This window comes from Pocillopora damicornis, chromosome 12 (genome assembly GCF_964200805.1).
Source record: "Pocillopora damicornis chromosome 12, jaPocDami1.2, whole genome shotgun sequence".
In the NCBI taxonomy this organism is placed as follows: domain Eukaryota; kingdom Metazoa; phylum Cnidaria; class Anthozoa; order Scleractinia; family Pocilloporidae; genus Pocillopora; species Pocillopora damicornis.
Genome location: NC_142681.1, coordinates 2962966 through 2982281, shown reverse-complemented (window position 1 = coordinate 2982281; position 19316 = coordinate 2962966). Strand labels below are relative to the sequence as shown.

The following is a 19316-nucleotide window of genomic DNA, read 5'->3' as shown; positions in this document are numbered from 1 at the left end:
TGGAATAATACAAATTTTAAATACAAAAGTACAAAAATGCTAAGTGATCCATAGTGATATTTATAATGGTAATTGAACTGAGTGGAGTGCAATTTGGGCTGAAATCATACGCCTGATTTCAAAATCGAACAAGTGTGCAGCGTGAGTTCGATTTGAAATCACAAGTAAGATTTGAGACCAAAATTGCACGACACGAGGTTTAATTACCACTTTATTACATCCATTTTGAAATCGCCCAAATACAGGACTCGGTCAGTTCAAATATTTTATTGATGTAGTACTGAGCCGGTTTGAAATTAAATTCATCCATTTTTTGGGGAGAAAAAGTAAGAGTTTTGGAATCAAAAGTTACAAAATTTTCCACATGATACTCTTTGTCTTTCATTTTCCAGCAATTTGATTGGTTACGTTAAACAAGCCTTGAAATCTGATCGGTTGTTTTGTTTTTAGTGTAGCCTCCTCATTGGTTGGGAAAAAGATGCGATTTAAAGCAAAATATGGTGTGATTTGTGAATAAATCGCACCAGTTAGAGCCAATCAGTTTACAGGGACCACCAGTGTTTCAAAGTGGGCGTAATAAACGATAATAATGTACTATGCTTATGCTGGTTTGATTTATTTCATTTTCCTTTTTACTAAAAGAGAAATAAAACTTTTTTCTTTCTTTTTCTGACGAAATAAATGAATAGAAAATTTACACATATAAAAAATCTTTTTCCATGAAATACTATTTTACTAATATTGCACTACAAACGATATATTTTCAGCATCTGATTCATATTTCGATGTTCAGTTATTTTACACTTTTGAACTATTTGCTACTCTTTTTCTTGATATACTTTTCTTCCCAAGTAAATATATTTTACCTTCCACTTCTTAAACACATACTGGCTGATTTTAACAGGTTAGCCGCTACTTTAACATTTTTTAGGTTATACTGCATTGTTTTTAGCAACGAATCATTTTTTTTTTTCGTTTCTGATAGACAGGGTGATCACTTACAGCCCTGGGTGTCCCCTAATTGTAAGGTGGGTGCTTATCGTCTAATGAGCAACCCAACAACCATTAAGATGTACTAAAAACAAAGCAGTCTCCACTCACCAATTTCTGAAGAGTTATTGAATTTCTATTTTGCATGTTTCTTGTCCTCGTTTAGGATGAGAATTCTGATGAAAGAGAGACGGTAGAGTTAGACTGAAATAGTCGGAAAAACACAATTAAACTCGGACAGCCTCACAGAAACTGGGATAACTTTGTCTCGAATACAAACAACTTTGACATAAATGAAAAAACTTTTGTCATGGCGGTCGTGGACAGCGGTACTAAAAAGAAATAAAGAGACAAATATTTACCTTAAGTACTCAGCCCCCACCTCGCCTCCTTTATCATCCGTTTCCCTGACCTTCCTTGGTATGAAACCCAGTTACAAACTTCTACAGTAAACGGGTACAGTAAATTTACGAAAAAGTATGAACGCCAATAAAGTGCGATTTTTGTACAATTTTCGTGCGATCTGGAGTTACTTTGAAAAAGAAAAAAAGCGGGCAATAACTGAAATATTGCTGCTTTAAGAGCATACTAAAAAATATATCAAAATCAGTGATACCTATAGCATATTCCCAACTTAAACGTTGTTCTTGGCTGGAAATGAGAGTTGGGAACAATTCTGGAAAATTCCCCGAGAGGAACAAGATAAAACTCCTTATGATGAAGTTCGTCCTATAGTAATTACACCTGATAATTACCTTTGAAAGTAAGAAATGATAAGTCGGCCATTTTGTTTTCCACCTTGTCAACATGTTTTGCCATGTCCTGGCTGAATTAGCAGTCTCTTGCTAAGGTTGCCTCGAGTAGGTTTTCTCGGAGATCAATCTGTAGATGAGAGTGTCCTGGCCTGTAGCTTTCTGTGAAACCGAACCTATGAATCATTCTAAAAGATGTCAAACGGCAGCAAAACCTCTTCGACGGAGTAACGCCTTCTGCAGCATGTGCAGGCGAGGAAAAATAATGAATATTGACGAGAAAAGTTTGCAATTTAGATCATCAATGCATCTTTGATTCCTCTTTTTGTCTCAGGAGTTGGAGGAAAAAAGGCAAAGGACATCTTTATTTTCTTATAGGACATCAGTTCTACACATTTTCGTGCGCCCAAACGAGTCCAAATCGGGAACAAGCTTCAAGGTTTTTGTAATCGAACCCGCAGTAGTGAATTATCCTGGTTTGGACATAGTTATTTTACAATTAAATTGAGGGGAACAGGACGATGGGTGTGTCTGTTGTCGAAGTTGGAAAATACTTGCTTATCAAAGCGCATTTCTAATGAGTGAGGTAAAACCAAGTCCAACAAGAAATCCCCCAGGCCAATTAGGACGATGGAGAATATGAAAAGTGGCCTTTAAAGTGCCAAAAGCAAAAACAAGCACACATGCTGAAGCCCTGTACGACGCGAGTGCGTGTACAAAGCTGCAATCAATTCAGGTTTTGTATCGGATTTGCTAGGAATATCGCGCCAGTTTCCTAAGACCAATTATTGAGCATGGTAGCCGCCTTCGCATCCCAAAGACCGGCTGTGAAGGAGACTGGGCAAAGTAAGGCAGAACCAATGCAATCTCTGATTTCTCCTCCGCATTCAGACGACAGCAGCCAATGGTAGCCTTAACCGACATTGATTTGGAGTTAAAAGAGACTATTTAGGAACGGTAACGAATTTTTTTCTGGAACGCTTTGCTTAACCAACTCTTCATTTCCTCCCTCATCGCCCACGTTGACTTATTTCATTCCTCTGATAATATTTAACCAGGAACGTTACCGTGATATTCTCTCTATATATAAATATATATATATGTATGGTTTTTTCTGTTTGTTTAATGCGGTGTTTTTGTTCTTTTCCTTGGAGAGCAATTATTTAAAATTACTGATCTAATCGCAAATGGTGAATATCGTCAAAATTGTCAGATTTAATACTCTTGAAACATTGATCCAAGGCTTGTTATTTATTGATTGATTTCATTCAGCAAGAAATGTGAATTCAATAAATAGCGCGAAATTTCAAGTATTATTTGAATATATATTACCTCTTTGATAATTTAAAAAATTTTCCTAATTATCTCTTATTGATAAATTTAGATCAGATCCCACCACGAGACACACCGACAAAAGCAGAAGCATTTCAGTGCTCCATACTAATGTGCATACTAAAAAATAGTCAAAATATTTTGCTAAATTATAAATAAATTAAAAGTATAATTGTATTAAATTTAGCTCAATTTTTCAAGTGTAAATGTGTAAGTACATCAACTTCTACCAAATAAGCTAATGGCAAACGAAATATTTTTAATAAAATTATTTGACGTCTTGAATGTTTGGATTCAAATTAGGTCGGCAAAATAGGACGATTTTCGACTGAAAAAAAAAACAAAAATAAATAAGAAATAAAAGAGCCAATGAAAACATGAAATACGCTTGTGTTAACCACGACTACGACAAGTGTATCACGTGATTAGTTGAAATGATAATGAGAGTTTCCATATCATTTAATCCTGGATTAGACTCTCAACTGAACATTGCCCTTTATCAAAGACTTGCGTAACATAACGCTGTAGATTAAGATCTCGGGCGTTTAATAGATTGAAGATGGATGTTATCGTTAGTTCTGAACAATATATTAAATACCTCAGACAACTAGTGGGCGAATTTCCGTAATATATTAATAGCAGTTTGCATATGATTGTCGCCAAACCACACGAGCTTTATAAAATTTTTTCATTCAAGCATACATATATAAATAACCGTTTTTCTATTCGTCTCTCATCAAGAACGAGAACAACACCAAACAAATAGATGTAAGTACCACAATAAAAAATAGACCATAAAATTGACGAGTTTTTGATTAAGTCCTATTAAGGTTATTCTATTTTTAAAGGAGCCCAGAGTTTGTGCATCTTTAAACTTTAACCCAGCGTTTTCAAACCTGAGTTGTAATTTACGTCAATCAATTTTTCTTCTTCTAATCCATCTGTCATTTCCTCTAGAAACAGCGTGCAGCTCCTTCCAAAAGATAATGCTACCTCCACTCTGGTTGTCTTGAATGCCTGAGTGGCATAAATATGACGTTGCGCCAAGCGTGCTGTCATTGTGTTGCCGCCCCTTCCTTTTCTTTACAGTGTGCACACTGAATGATGGGAAAGAGAATGCGGGCTTCTGTCTTCATACTTTCACTGGCTCTGACGGTCTCATGTTCAGTCTCTTGGGAAGAGTACAGCTCAGCAGGACAGCCAGGAAACACACGATGGAAAGCAGTATGAAAGCGAAGTGTTCATCAAGAGGGAATCCGTGTTTGTAGCCCTTACTTATCGACCAAGCAAACGCACTTCCAGCAACAAGTGGAGCTAGGGTTCTGACGGAGAAAGAACGCAATAAACCTGACTACAACTCAGTTGCCTTGAAAAGCGTATATATTGTTTTTCAAAACAACATGTTGTAGATTACCATGCCACGCTGTAGCCAATTAAAAACGACCATAATGTTAACATTATGAGTCTATGACTAAAAAATTGTGGTGATCTCCATGTTATCATGGAATTACAACCAGTGTATCAAAAGTCATCTTTCTGTAAATGTACGTTCTGAGCTACATTACTTTTTTGACAAATTAAAGTTTGCACGAAACCCCTTTGTAAACAAACCATTTTGAGCCACCCTAAAATGAACTAAATACAAATAAAATTTGTTGACTAAGCTAATATGGGAGAGTTACATGTAAAACAAATAGTTAAGAGATGCATGTGGAGGAAAGCTGAGTTTTAATCAAATAAGAGAACCCAAAGAAAAACACGGACAGCAAAGAGCAGAACTAATCAGTTGTTACTCAAGGTCTTAAAAAAACAATCAATGCCACACAATATGAGGAAAGGTATTAAACCAATGCCTAATCCTTCTCCCTCGAAGTGCCTCGAATATCTTAGGGAGGTAATCATTTCAGTAGAAATAAGATATTTTAGATGCACCTACCTGGATATGGAACTTGCTGTCATCGCAAGTCCATTTGCAGAGCCTAAGAGGTAAGCAGGTACTGCATTGTTGACAAGGATTCCTGTAGAGCTAAAGCCACAACCAATACCCATCCTCAGTGGAATGAGAACAACAATCAGCAATGGCCAGAGAACTTTTGACCTGTAACGAGATTGGAGAAGATCATTAAGTAGATGTCAATGAAGGTTGATTGTGATGTTTGAGCCATCTCAATCCTGACCCCTCCTTTTTAGTTCATACTTTTCATAAAATTTGCCTTTCAGAAAGATCTTCTTCTCTTTAGAGACTTTTTATCTACTAATTTTTCTTCAGCATTCTTCCTCTCCACTTTTCTCCATATTGTGTTTTAAATACAACCCCCTTGGTCTCCTAAGACGAACTAAGAAACAGATTTATAAAAGCCCCTTGGCTAAATTACTTTCTTTTTGCCACTAGCCACTTTCATCAACTATTACACGTACTCTTCATCAACATGGTCATTACTTTGGAACCAACCTGTCATGTAGGGTGTTCAAGGCTGACAAAGAAGTAATTGTGATTCCCAAGACAATATTTGCCAATTGAAAAACCTGTGAACAAATCCAACAATTAATCAGGAAATTCCACACATTCTCATCTATTTGTGAAAACGGGTATGATATTTGGTAAATAATCAAACAAATGCAAACATGACATTAAAACAACTTGCATTACCCTGATTGATCCAAGACGCCTTTCAAGCTAAAAGGAAGAAGTCAAGAAAAAGAGCAAATCAATACACATATGTTATAATTCATGTGTTTCAAAACCATGTGTATAGCCAATCACAGTAATAAACAAACATTTTTGCCTAGTTTTTCAAAAGATGGATATGCTATTCAGCACATAAGAGTTAACAACACTTCCTGTGGAACTATCCACTGGATAGAGATTTTCTCAGTGGATAGCATTATCCATCCTTCAAGTGACCAAGGCCTGAACATTTACCTTTGGATATAACCATAACTGAAGAACTAACATAGGTCCTGCTACACACAGTAATGCAGTGCCTATCTGGTCAGTAGAAAAGCCAAGCCCACCTGTGTAAATAACACATAACACTAAGGTTAGTGCAGAATCGACTAATTGCTGTGTGAAGGGCCTGTTCGAATGCAAATAAGCTGACCATCAGCAGCTTTATGCCTTTTTTTTTTCTTTTTTTCCAAAATCAATCTTTTTGGGAAGGGTGAGGGGTGGGGCATGATTTCCATATGCACTCATGACCAATTTAAAAAGGAACTTCAATTCAGTATGATTATAAGGTGACTGTGGCAAAAATGGATGGTTGAATGGGGCTACTGATGCACCCCTTTACCGTCATAAGAGTAGATCACACTCTACATGTACATCACTCGATTATACTTCATTTTTCACATTTAGGAAAAAACAATCTTTGAAGGCCAAATTTATTTTGCCATCAGTAGGATTCAAGCCTTAATTTATAAATAAGGGCTAAATATATTTGCATATTTTATAAAAAGAGGGATTTTACAGGATGGTCAAAATTTCAATATGTGATTCATGCAAACTTATATTTAAGAACAACTTAACACCTTACCATGTTCAGGTCCTGTGGCAGCCCACAAAGAAAACAACTCATCATAACCAATGACAACGAATGAAAGTGTACAATACACACAAATGGCAAGGGTTACAACACGATCCCTGAAAACAGAGAACAAGGAAATTAAATTCAAACAACACTTGAGGGATTGTATAAAGCACTGTTTAAACCCAATATGAAAACTGCACATTCCATGAACTAAAATGTGCATTAATTTATTCCTTTCTTAATATATAACTGCATAATCAAAACTGTACAACTGTACTGAAAAAAGTATTCTGAAAATATCCTGAAACAACATGAGCTCTCTGGAAATTTATATTACCTCAATAAAACTGCAATTTTACTGTCTCTGAAGAATTTACAACATCTATATCTTGGACAACAGCAACTCTTAAAACCACAACAGTTTCCATTATTGTCAATATCCTCTTTGTTCACATCACTGATGAATATTTCTACTTCCTCTGTTTCTTCCAGACTATTTTTTTTTGTGCAGCTATTTTCATCATCTTCATCAATTAAACTGTTGGAAGCTGTGCTTTGCATGGCCAATTCACCAGTTTCTGAACTGCTTGATGATGTCTCATTATCACTGAATAGTAAAAAAAATGAAATATGATGGTCTAACAGTGGTACAAAATTTAATTCATGACTTTTAACAAACCAACAGAATTAATAAAATTAATAATGAATGAGGACAAGAGAAAAAGTAATGAGAGGAAGAAGACAATAACCCTTTCACTTCCATGAGCAACCCACACAGTCTCTCCATACAATATCAATGTAATGGTCACTATATAGTTACACAGACTACTGATGAGAATAGAGAAAAAAGTCAACAAGGGAATTATTAGCTGATCCAGTACCAAATTCTACAAACTAACATCATAATAATTGTATATAAGACAATTAGTAGAATTACTAATGAGATCTTGGAAGTGAGAGAGTTAAACAACTAACTAAATGTGCTCTCCGACTTAAGGGCACTGAATAAAAGCCTGATCGTAAGCTTATTTCCTGTACAACAGCTGGTTGTTCAGAGCCTATATTGTATTTAACCAGCTAAAAATTGCAAGATTACCAACCTTGTAACAAGAGTCTCTGGTAGGTAGAAGTAGGCTAACACAACTGTAAGTAAGAGTGCTGCACAATTTAACAGGCAGGGTAGGAAAAATGGGAATTTATCAAATAGTGAATCTGAAAAAAGAAATATGTTTGAACAGAAATGCATAAGCTGAGGCCATGAAATGTTCTTATGATTTATTGTTATTCTTGATTTTCTTTGAGCATTTCCACTTTCAGTGACTGCTCAATACAGGTGGAAAACACTACAAACAGGCCCTAGGGACTCACATTAAGGTGACCTAAAGGCTTAACAAAGGTCAAAATTATTAACCCTTTAACTCCCATGAGTGACCAAGACAGAATTTCTCCTTACAATATCAATACAATATCAAGCAAACAAGTGTTGAGAATAAAGAAAAATATCAATTAACGGATTATAAGTTTATCCAATACCAAATTCTTAAAACAAACACAAAAAGAACTGTATGGCAGACAGTAAGGAGAATTACTAATGAGATCTTAAGAGTTAAAAGGTTAATAGTGATTTAGGGAATCAAAGTCAGGACTTTGATGACTGACCATTCATAGTGACCACTTAATATGATGCTGCCTAATAAAGGTGTGACTTTAGTTATTTGTTAAATACTGTTCTTGCAAAGTGACAACACTCTACCATATAAAAGACATTCTAATAAGAACTAATATCACAAAACAAAAACAATTAAAACATATAAACCATGAAAGAAACTTTTTTTCACTAGCTGGGCTTCTAATGTTCCTCTTTCAGTGGAATCTTATACACTACACTCTAACAAACCTTTTGTAAAAACACTGGGATATTTTTGTGATGGCTCTGCAAGATAACCTGCAATTAGAAATGACATTTGTTAATCATTTAAAATTTATTCAACATTTGAAATAGTAAATAACATTTAAAATAAATAACAAGTCATTTTTACAAATCAATAACTGAAAAGGTGCATGAAAAAAAGCCCAAATAGATTTCTGAAAGACTCCAAGACTCTCCTCCCAAATAGTCTTACACTCCCTTGTGAAACACATAAAGAAGAAGCTCAGTTAAGCATGCAAGGTGCTTTATTCAATACATCTCTTCAGTTACAGCTGCATAGATAATTAACTTTCAGAATACCAACCAACAATGGAAATTATTCTAATTCCTGTCAGCATTGTGCTGTTTTGCATTCTAAGACATTCTTTGTTTTGGCTGATCATTTAGTTTTGGTGTCCATGAGTACATGGAGCATTTTCTTACCCCCTATAGCTGGACCAATGATGAGTCCCACATTCCAAGATGTCAGTATAATTGACATTGCCATTGCCTAATAAAACAAATCAGACACAACGAGTGAAAATTCAACACTAAATACTGTGTGGGTTGAAACTGTATTTAAGAACACAGCAACCTAGAAAATAGGGGTGCCAAAATCAATCCGCACCAAAGGGTAATAAATTGCACTTTCTGTATGTAGTCTTTCTGTCCTGTATGCTAAAATGTTCTGTTAAATGATTTCAAAGGCCAATTTTGGTCTCCAATTTGTTCACTATTTCACAAGAATATTCTTGCAATGCCATAGGAGTACAGAAAGTTAGGAAGCCAGGGACTTGTTCATAAAGTTTAATTGTCCCACAATGCTCCAAATGACATACAACAGAGCTATCTAAATGTCCAAAATTTTCAAAACCAGGATGCCACTACCCCAGGTACCTCCTAACAGGGATACCCCTCTGACCTGAATATTGTTCAAAAATGACAATCAGTGCCACCTTTGGGCTCCTTCACTTCAAAATTTATTCATTTGACCATCTGTAGTCCAGGATTAATAAGAATTTAAGTTCTCAAGCACCACTTCAGTGCACATAACATTAGCTAGTGAGATCTTAAAACTATATAAAATAACAAATAACTCCACCTGCATTGCTTGTGATTGTCACCTCACAAAAGAAGCACACATGGAATCATTATAATAAAGTTAACTCACCTGATTTGTATTATCACTGACTTCTGAAGCAATTGTCTTGCATGTCCCTACAATTCCTGAAGTGAATCACAAAAAAGATCATCTAAGTTTAAAGAAAAATGTATTAACATTCAACGTTCTTCAACTAACAAGTCTACTATCCAAGTCAAAAATTTTTTCCACCCAACCCTCAGCCCTTTAATATAATCTTCAAAGTCCAAGGCTTTTCACTTCAGTTTCCTGCCACTTTTCCTTAGTTACAAAACCTTAATATCAATTAGTAACCCCACTAGAATGATCATCACCATAAAGTACAAATAATGTGCAATAACCACACTTACCAGCAGATAGTCCAACAAATAGTCTGGTAATGATGGCCATGTAGAGAGAGAAAGACAGACCAAAGCAAACCATGCCAACCAGGGTCATTGTAAGGCAGATCATCATCACAGGCCTTCTTCCAAATCTATCTGTCATTAATCCCCAAAAATAACTGAAAGGGAGCAAGTAAATTTTGGTTAAAAATTTTTGCTGGTCCACAGCTGCTGTGCCTTGTACATCAACACTCTCAAACATAAAATCAATTTACACCACTGCAATTGATGTGTCTTGTTTTAAAGTTTCTTTATTCATTAAGTTTAGAATAGAATCTTTACGAACATACTTGGCCCCCAAGGTGCACATTTACTGGAAATCTATCAATGATTATAAATTATTTGTAACATCTAGAACTGCCATGTTAAGTTATTATATCACATGTCAGCCTGGATCTAAGATTTTACTTATCAAATAAAAATTTCTCTGCAATTACCAAGCTGCAGTGCGTCCAATAAACATTGAAGATGCTATAACACCTGCATAGTATCCTAGAAAGGAAAAAAATAAATGGAAATCGTTATCAAATACTTTTGTTACATTTTACTTTGTAAGTGCGGAAATAACTGAATGTTGCTGAGAACTTATGGCTTAGAAAAGTGGACACAATAGTCAGTAAATTTATTATTGAGGCTTTTATCGATTAGCACTGGTATTCAGTGATCCTTTGTGAATTGTCAACTATATAATTTACATATAAATATAAGGAAAGGAATCAACTTGTCCTTGATGTAAATTGGATGGAGCACAAATTGGTAAAGAACAAAATTAATTAAATAGAGATCAAGTCAATTATTTCATAATCAGTAACTATCAAACCATATCATGTAGATCAAACACTTAGAAAAGCAATGACTATGGCCTGTGTCAGCCTGGCATTTCATATCTTAGTAACTAAACAAAAACTTTATGGAAATTATAGAAAGAATTATTATGTAACCACACCTGTGTCTTCATCTGAAATCCCAAAGCTCTGACAAAAAAAATAAAACAAAAAAAACAGACACATGACAAATCTTTGATTAATGACAATATCTTAGATATCAAGTACAAAACAGACATTTTTCATTGGTGTTTTAAAAACCATGATGAGTTAATTAACTTTTTGTGGGTTCAATAATGAAGCTTCCTTTCCCATAATTATACAGCCTGCTGACATATTTCTTAAAATTGAGCATTGATCATAATTTCATCTCACCTTTACCATAGCTGGTAAAAATGGAAACAATATGGTGATGGACATTGCAGAACAAAACTGAAAATAAAACAACATTCATCATAATTGTTTAATTCCTTTTGTGTCAAGAAAATATAATTGTAATTACTTGTATTAATGCACCATAGCACTTCTTATATTATTTGCACCTCGATGTTCCACTTCCTCAAGGGCAAAGCTTATTTGCAAGTGGGGCACATTTAAAAATTGGACATGGCACACAAAATTTTCCCTTTCGTTTTCACCTGAATGGGAATATTATTAATAGTAATTAATTAACAGAAGTGTCTCGATTTTCACCTTTGATCTCTTCTAGCACTTTTCAATTTAATTACAAGTTTAAAGTGTCTTAATTCACTCAATTTGGACCACACTGTTCCCTTCCTGATCTAAGTCAACAACCTCTAACACGGGAGGCTATGCCTCTAACACATAAGAACTTATGCATTGAAAAGAATTCGTATTTGGTTCTCAGCTAAGAATATCTAGCTGCATATAGGTAACATTGCCAGCTTCCCTGAGGTGCTTAAAACAGGGCTGTCCTTCTATGAAACTGTGAGTAGCATCATCATTCAAAGCATAAATCAACGAGAGGTTAAAGATGCAACTTGTGAAGGAAATATGGATAGCATTTGTGGGTAGCTCAGCCCAAGCATCCAGAATCCATTACAAATTAACTTAACTTGAGGCTAACTCGAGGCTCCGAAATTCCAAGTTTTTTTCAAGTTTCCGTGGCTATTTATTGTACTTTTCTCGATAAGAACTTTGAGCGGCTTATTCTGACTGATATCTGGTTTCTTAAAATGAACTAAGAACAACCTCCAGGCACAATTATGAGATCGATTTTTTTTCAATTTTAATGACTCAGCCAGTGAGCTATATCCTAGGTGACATTCTCCGGAATCCCAAGCTCAGTTTTACAGCGTTTTGTTCAACGCATGCAGTGTTCCAATTTTACAATAATAAAGTTAATTAATGGATCATCCATCAGTCTGCCAAAGTTGCAACAATTCTAGCTGCAACTACTAGTCTCGCTCTCTTATGTAAATTGATCATCGCGTGCTCCTTCACGTGAATGCTCACGTGCCAATTAGCGACAGTACAACAAAAAAATTTTAAAGAGTTCCCATCTTGATCATAGGCAGTGGCTCTTACGTTCTTTACGTCCGCTCTACCTTTTGCTTGCGGAATTTATTTCTCCAGCATCGTTTGAGCAATATCAAGGTCTGACAGTTAAAACATCAGCGCTAAACCAAATGAACTAGACCTCAATAACACTGCCCCTTGTCAGACGAACATATTGCATAACCGGAGTAACCTACACAGAAAACTAACTACTACTATACAGAAAACAGTATTGTTTTGCTCTGATGAAGGGCTAAATCTCGAAACATCAGCTTAAGAAAATCTTTACGGTGGCCAATTTGCAGAATCAACTCAGATGATAAAACCATGTCATCTTGAAATACCCCTACCGACGCAGCACCACTGAGTTTCATTAAAAATTTATCCCCTTATTTGATTAATCTGCGTTAGATCTGTTTTACAGTGCTGGAAATGGCTAACTCCCGCATCGTTTGAGTCTCCTATTGTCTTCTTAAATACACTACGGTAAGCTCTCAGGATATATATGGAAAATCGCGCATTGCGATAGAAAAGTTAAAGGAAAGATAAAATAATTACTTACCGAAGATAAGAAAACGATGGAGAATAGTCTCCAATTTAAAGGAGTTGTTCCCGGAGGATAAAATATTCCACGCAAGTGAGACTTAAGGAGATTCATTATGGGTACAACAACAACTTCCTTCCTTAGATTTATCACGACGGCTACAAATGCAAAATAATAACAGCCAGCAGGCTTTTAAGTTATGCCGGGCTTTCGTTACCTGTTCATGTAACATGACGAAAGCGTTACGTAAGTAGAGTTGTTAAGGTCATGTGACAACTTTGCTCTTTTCTCCTCTGCAATACTTCTTAATTCCCGCGCCTTTTTCCAATTAAATTTTGTAGAGATGATCAAAATATCATGGGAAATGAGATGAAACGAGGAAAAATACTACAAGAGAAGTTACACTGTCTGATTTCCCATATGAAACCAGGCAAGAAAATCTGATGTAATCCAGCACACATATGACACATCATATATTGGTATCACAATTATGACTCAGTATGACTCAGCGATTAAAGTGGTATTTTTTATTCAGTTTTGCGCTGATTCGGCGGATAACAAAGAGACACTTGTGCGGTACGGTTTTTGGGTTGTATGCGAATATTTTCCTCAATTATCTCTCGGTAAGAGAAAGTAAAACATTTCATTACCTTTTCGGTATATACTGCATGGTAGAACAACATATAGTCACTTTGTAAAATTTTTCCATGTAGGCTATATTGTTGTGCCAATTTGTGAAACTGTTATGTAAGACACATGACTGCGTTAACTAGTACAGTGGGTACATCCATCTACACTGTCTACAGTAGGTACAATATTCCTCGTGTAGATTGCTTTTGTCAGTTCTTTGCATGATTCATTTCCTTTATTCGTGGCCGGAAACCCTCGATTGCACTCCCAATAAAACAAAGTTCCTCACCCTCCCCCCCCCCCCCAAACCTGGTATTTTAAAACTCAATACACTGACAATTTAGTTTCCAGATGGTCGAGCGGCAATCGTGGGCGCGCAACGAGTGTAAGAGAGGTCATCGAGGTCGCGGGTTCGAATCACGCTATAGGAGTTATTCTCAATCTGGCTTGGGGGCTGAATAACTTCCCCCCGAGTATGATTTGGAGCTGGCGGTCAAGGAGTAACTCTCAAACTAGCTTGGGGGCCGAGTAACTCCTCCCCGCAGAATTTGCATTTTGTTTTTGCTGTTTTTTCTTCTTTTTCTCCTTATTTTTAACATATTTATATTCCTTTTCCCTTTTTCTTTCGTTTCTGAGCAGTTTTCTATTTCATGGTACTCTTATAAGCCATCAGTTCAGTAAGTTGCAGATTCATTCAGTTGAAGTCTCGAACGCCTTTTTATCTTTGCATGAACTGAAAGAGCTTCTTAATGATAATGCAAATTTTGTTACTATAAAAGGACTACTATCTTCTTTATTGAGGGATTCATAAGAGCCAAAAAGACCAAATAAGATTTCCCAATCTAAAAGAGATACTTTGACGCAGCGGTTTCTCAACTGGAAGCAAAACTCGTTATCATCTTAATGGACGGATGCTTGCCCCTTAAGACGGTTACAATGTTCTCAACGGATCTCACGTGGATGAGTCACTACTGAAGAAAAATCTAGGCTTAGCTGTATCAATAAAGACCAGTTAGTGACAATTAATAGGCGCATCTCTGAGCTGATTTGTGAAAATAGGAACCATCTCGCCGCTCCTGTGGGAAGCGGTGGTTGGTGGAAAACCGTAGACGACCCACTCCAACCCTGTTGTATTAGATAACACCTTTGCCAACCAGCTGAATGATTATTTTCATGAACTTTGTACGGACCTGAATTACATTGCACCGGTAAATGTGGTTGTCGAGAGCGAAATCGACGTACCTGAGATTCCTGAGAGGCTAGTTTGGAACACCTTTGTGAAGGAGGCTGTGGAGGAAAACCTTAGCACCACTCAACTTGCTTATCGTGAAAGTAGAAATTGTACTAGTGCACTATTAGCGATCCAGCACTTTATCGACAAACACTTAGATAATCCAGACTGTGAGGCAGTACGGGTATTCGCAATGGACTTCAGCAAAGCGTTCGACTCAGTCAGGCACGAGCTGCTATCTAATAAACTAAAGTTGTTGCCCCTGAATACCTATATCATCGCAGTTTTCTTTATAACAGACAACAACGTATAGTCCACAACAACTACCTCCACGAGTGGAGAGGAGTAAATAAGGGGACAATGCAGGGAAGTGTGAGCAGCTCCTACTTATTTAACGTGTTCTTAAATGACCTTGATATGAAGCTATGTTTCACTCCCGCTCTTTTTAAGTATGCCGATGACTCAACCATTGTCGCACCAGTGTGGAAAGGGGGCAGTGACACGTCAAGTGGTTTAGTGGAGAAATTTTGGACTTGGGCGAACTGTAATTCCATGAGCTGTAACCCTAACAAACGTAAAGAACTTGTCATAAAGAAGAAATGGAACTCCACATCCTATCCTGTTGTTCGTAATATACCACAACATGCCACTCTTAAGTTATTAGGTCTGACCTTCCAGAATGACTGTAAATTTTTTGCATACATAAAAGCTAAACTGTGCAAGGCCAACAAATGTCTACACGCGCTGAGAGTATGTAGGAAAGAGCGCTACAGCCAGACAGAAATTGATTATCTCTTCTATAGACAGATGCTATAAGTTGCGCTTTATATCTACGCAGTTAAATATTAGATCATTACTAAAAAAACAAGATAAAGCGATTCTTAAAATAGTTCAACAGCGTGATAACCACCCTCTGAAGGTTTGCTTATCGCAAGAAAAGAATAATTTAACATACAACCTTAGACGTAAAAGCTGCCAATGGCCTAAGATAAATACTGAGCGCTATAAGAACACATTTGTAAATAGATCAATTTTTAAATTTTGTTAGTCGGCACTCGACAACAGCTTGATAAATTAGATTCGTGTTCCATAACTGTGGGTAATAATCGTATCAGTCCAAGCCCATGTGTTAGAAATCTTGGATCCTGGTTTGACAGCAACTTAAGCATGACTGATCATATAAACAAGGCTTGTAATGCGGCATTTTATCATTTACATAACTTGAGACGTATTAAGAAATACCTGTCGAGAGATTCTTTAATTACTTTGGCTCATGCTTTTATAACCAGCCGTCTTGACTATTGTAATGGTTTATTGTTTGGCTTACCAAATGTGCAGATCGCTAAATTACAGCGTGTACAAAATGCAGCAGCAAGACTTATTCTTGGCTTTGGAAAGTTTTCTCACATTACACCGGCGCTTTATGAGCTGCACTGGCTACCAGTTTCTTTGCGTATTGACTATAAGATTTTACTTTTGACTTTCAAATGTATTTATGGCCTAGCGCCAACTTATCTTAGCGATCTTTTTAGTATAAAATCGAATTCATTATATAATCTTAGGTCCACTGGTAAGCTCTTATTGGACCATCCCAAGGGAAAGATGCTTACAACATTGGGAGCAAGATCATTCTCAGCAGCAGCTCCGAAACTCTGGAGTGAGCTACCTGTGGAGCTTCGTCAAGCAACATCACTTAACAGTTTTAAATCTCGACTTAAAACCTATCTTTTCAAGAAGTATTTTTTATAGTTTGTAACTTAGTTTATTTTATTCTCACGGTACTGTATTTTCGTTTTCTTTTAAACATATGATTGTAAAGCGCTATTGATCAGCACATGTAAATACGCGCTATATAAATTGGTAAATTATTATTATTATTAAATACAACCTTTTATGATATTTTATGCCAAATATATTATATCTAGTTTCATCTTTTTATTCTTTTTATTCTGTAGTGATTTTTGGCTGAACCTTGACTCTTTTTATACTGTAACATTTATCTAATGAGCAATAAAGACATTTATTATTATTGTTAGTAGTAGTAGTATTTGAACACCAAAATTATGCAATAGAAAATATATGTTAGTGTTCTCAATCAAGTGCTAAGGACCATCGAGCCTTTTTAGCTGGTCCACGGATTAAAATACAATAAGCGCGTTTATTCGCCTAAACGATTACGTGATTTTTTATGGGCAGTAAAAGATGTTCGATGCAATACTGAGGAGTCACATTAACGAGCTTCAGCAAACGAAGCCGTCCGCCATTACAACATATGCTAATATTCCTCGTGTAGATCGCTTTTGTCAGTTCTATGCTTGACTTATTTCTTTTATTCTTGACCGGAAACGTTTGATTGAGCTCTCAGTAACACAAAGTTCCTCACCCTCCCCCCCAACCTGATATTTTAAAACCCTTTACACCGACAATTTATACTATTGTAACATGCAGTTTCGAGATGGTCGAGCGGCAATCGTAGGCGCGCAACGAGTGCATGAGAGGTCATCGAGGTCGTGGGTTCGAATCACGCTATAGGAATTATTCTCAATTTGGCTTGGGGGCCGAATAACTTCTCCCTGAGTATGATTTGGAGCTAGCGGCAAGGAGTAACTCTCAAACTGGCTTGGAGGCCGAGTAACTCCTCCCCGCGGAATTTGCATTTTGTTCTTGCTGTTTTTTCTTCTTTTCCCCTTATTATAAACATTTTCATCTTTTTTTTCCCTTTTCCCTTTTTTCGTTTTCGAGCAGTTTCTTTTTCGGGCCACTTTGTTAATTGTTATTTATATTCTGAATCCTGTGGTGTTTTCTGTTGCTCAGAAGTCGCCGGCAAACTATTTTTCCTTTAAATAGAATTTTTTTTTTCTTTAACCGTTTTATGTATTTTTTTACCTCTTTTCTTCCTTTGACGTTTCTTATGTATTATCCATTTCAAGCTCGTCTACGTGCTGAACTCTGACATGAAGATGTCGATGTCCGATCGTAAACTGCAGTGAAGTTCTCTTTATCGAGAATAAAACGAAGAAACAGGCTTGTAAGTCTCTGAGGATCCGTGCTGGAGCACATCTTCGACATCAACTCAACTTTCCGTAATCATGCGAAATGTCATGTATTGGTAATCGTTTGAAAACGTATGCAACGAACTCATTCAAAACTGGACAGAGCCTCATAATCTTAATATAAGAGAGAAAACAACCCCAACACCATCTCTTGACTAGAGGTAAGATTCAAAACATTGAATTAAAGGAAATATGTCGTTCTTAACCCTTGAAACGATGCTTTTCTTTGTTTGCCGATAGTGTTTGTTCAGGTCGAGTAAAGTTTTTAGTTAGCATCAACTTCACTATTTGTCACGGCTTAACCAGTTACAACTGGTTCTAGTAGCTCACCTTGATTGCTGAGTATGTTGTTAAACTAAATCAATCTTAAACAGATAATTTTTACACCAAAATTATGCAATAGAAAGCATAGGTTTGTGTTCTTAATCAAGAGCTAAAGACCATCGAGCCTTCAAACCTGGTCCATGGATTAAAATACAAGAAGTGTGCTTATTCGCCTAAATTACGTGCTTTTTATGCGCAGTAAAAGATATGCAATGCAACACTGAGAAGTCATGTTAAAGACTTTCTGCAAACGAAGCCGTCCGCCATTACAACATATGCCAATATTCCTCGTGTAGATCGTTTTTTTCAGTTCTTTGTTTGATTTATTTATTTTATTCTTGACCGGAAACGGTCGACTGCATTCTCAGTAACACAAAGTTCCTAACCCTCCCTCCCAAACTGGTATTTTGAAACTCAGTACACTGACAAATTATGCTAATACAATGTGCAGTTTCGAGATGGTCGAGCGGCAATCGTAGGCGCGCAACGAGTGCAAGAGAGGTCATCGAGGTCGCGGGTTCGAATCACGCTATAGGGATTATTCCCAATCTGGCTTGGGGGCCGAATAACTTTTCCCCGAGTATGATTTGGAGCTGGCAATCAAGGAGTAACTCTCAAACTGGCTTGGAGGCCGAGTAACTCCTCCCCGCGGAATTTGCATTTTGTTTTTACTGGTGTCTCTACTTTTTCCCCTTGTTATCATGATTTTTATCTACTTTTTCCCTTTTTTTGTTTCTGAGCAGTTTTCTTTTTCAGGCCACTTTGTTAATTGCTAGTTATATTCTGAATCCTGTAGTGTTTTCTGTTGATCAGAAGTCGCCGAAGAAGACTCTTTTTCCTTGAAATAGAAATGGTTTTGTATTCTTTAACCGTTTTATGTATTTTTTTACCTCTTTTCTTCCTTTTACGTTCCTTATGTGTTATCCATTTCAAGCTCGTCATCCTTCGATATGCAATGCAAGTTAGAAGGAGGTACACGAATTAAAGGAAATATGTCGATTTTGACACTTGAAATATTGCGTTTGTTTGCTATGCCGATATTGTTTGTTCAGGTCAAGTAAAGTTTTTAGTCAGCATCAACTTTACGATTTGTCATGGCTTAACCAGTTACAACTGGTTCTAGTAGCTCACCTTGATTACTGTGTGTGTTTGTAAACT

At 36.5% G+C, this 19316-nt stretch overlaps 1 protein-coding gene across 1 annotated transcript; it reads right to left on the bottom strand.

Moving 5' to 3' along the window:
* Positions 1–2974: 2974 nt before the first annotated feature.
* LOC113684692 (uncharacterized) lies at positions 2975–13367 on the bottom strand. The gene is made up of 16 exons (XM_089190034.1): positions 12939–13367; positions 11234–11290; positions 10981–11008; positions 10472–10526; positions 10002–10153; positions 9682–9737; positions 8955–9021; positions 8499–8546; positions 7702–7813; positions 6939–7208; positions 6608–6714; positions 5998–6089; positions 5725–5751; positions 5527–5600; positions 5011–5172; positions 2975–4396 (listed from the first exon to the last, which is right to left on the bottom strand). Exons 1-16 carry the CDS (start codon positions 13032–13034, stop codon positions 4207–4209), a joined length of 1593 nt encoding a protein of 530 aa, XP_089046160.1. The 5' UTR covers positions 13035–13367; the 3' UTR covers positions 2975–4206.
* Positions 13368–19316: the final 5949 nt, after the last annotated feature.

Bases quoted from the DNA above. Each gene is read 5' to 3' on its own strand.
- LOC113684692 (XM_089190034.1), bottom strand. From the start codon at position 13,034: ATGAATCTCCTTAAGTCTCACTTGCGTGGAATATTTTATCCTCCGGGA. The intron at 7,209-7,701 runs GTTGGTAATCTT...TTTACTATTCAG, and splicing joins CCAGAGACTCTTGTTACAAG to TGATAATGAGACATCATCAA. The intron at 4,397-5,010 runs GTAGGTGCATCT...TTTCTCCGTCAG, and splicing joins ACAGCAAGTTCCATATCCAG to AACCCTAGCTCCACTTGTTG.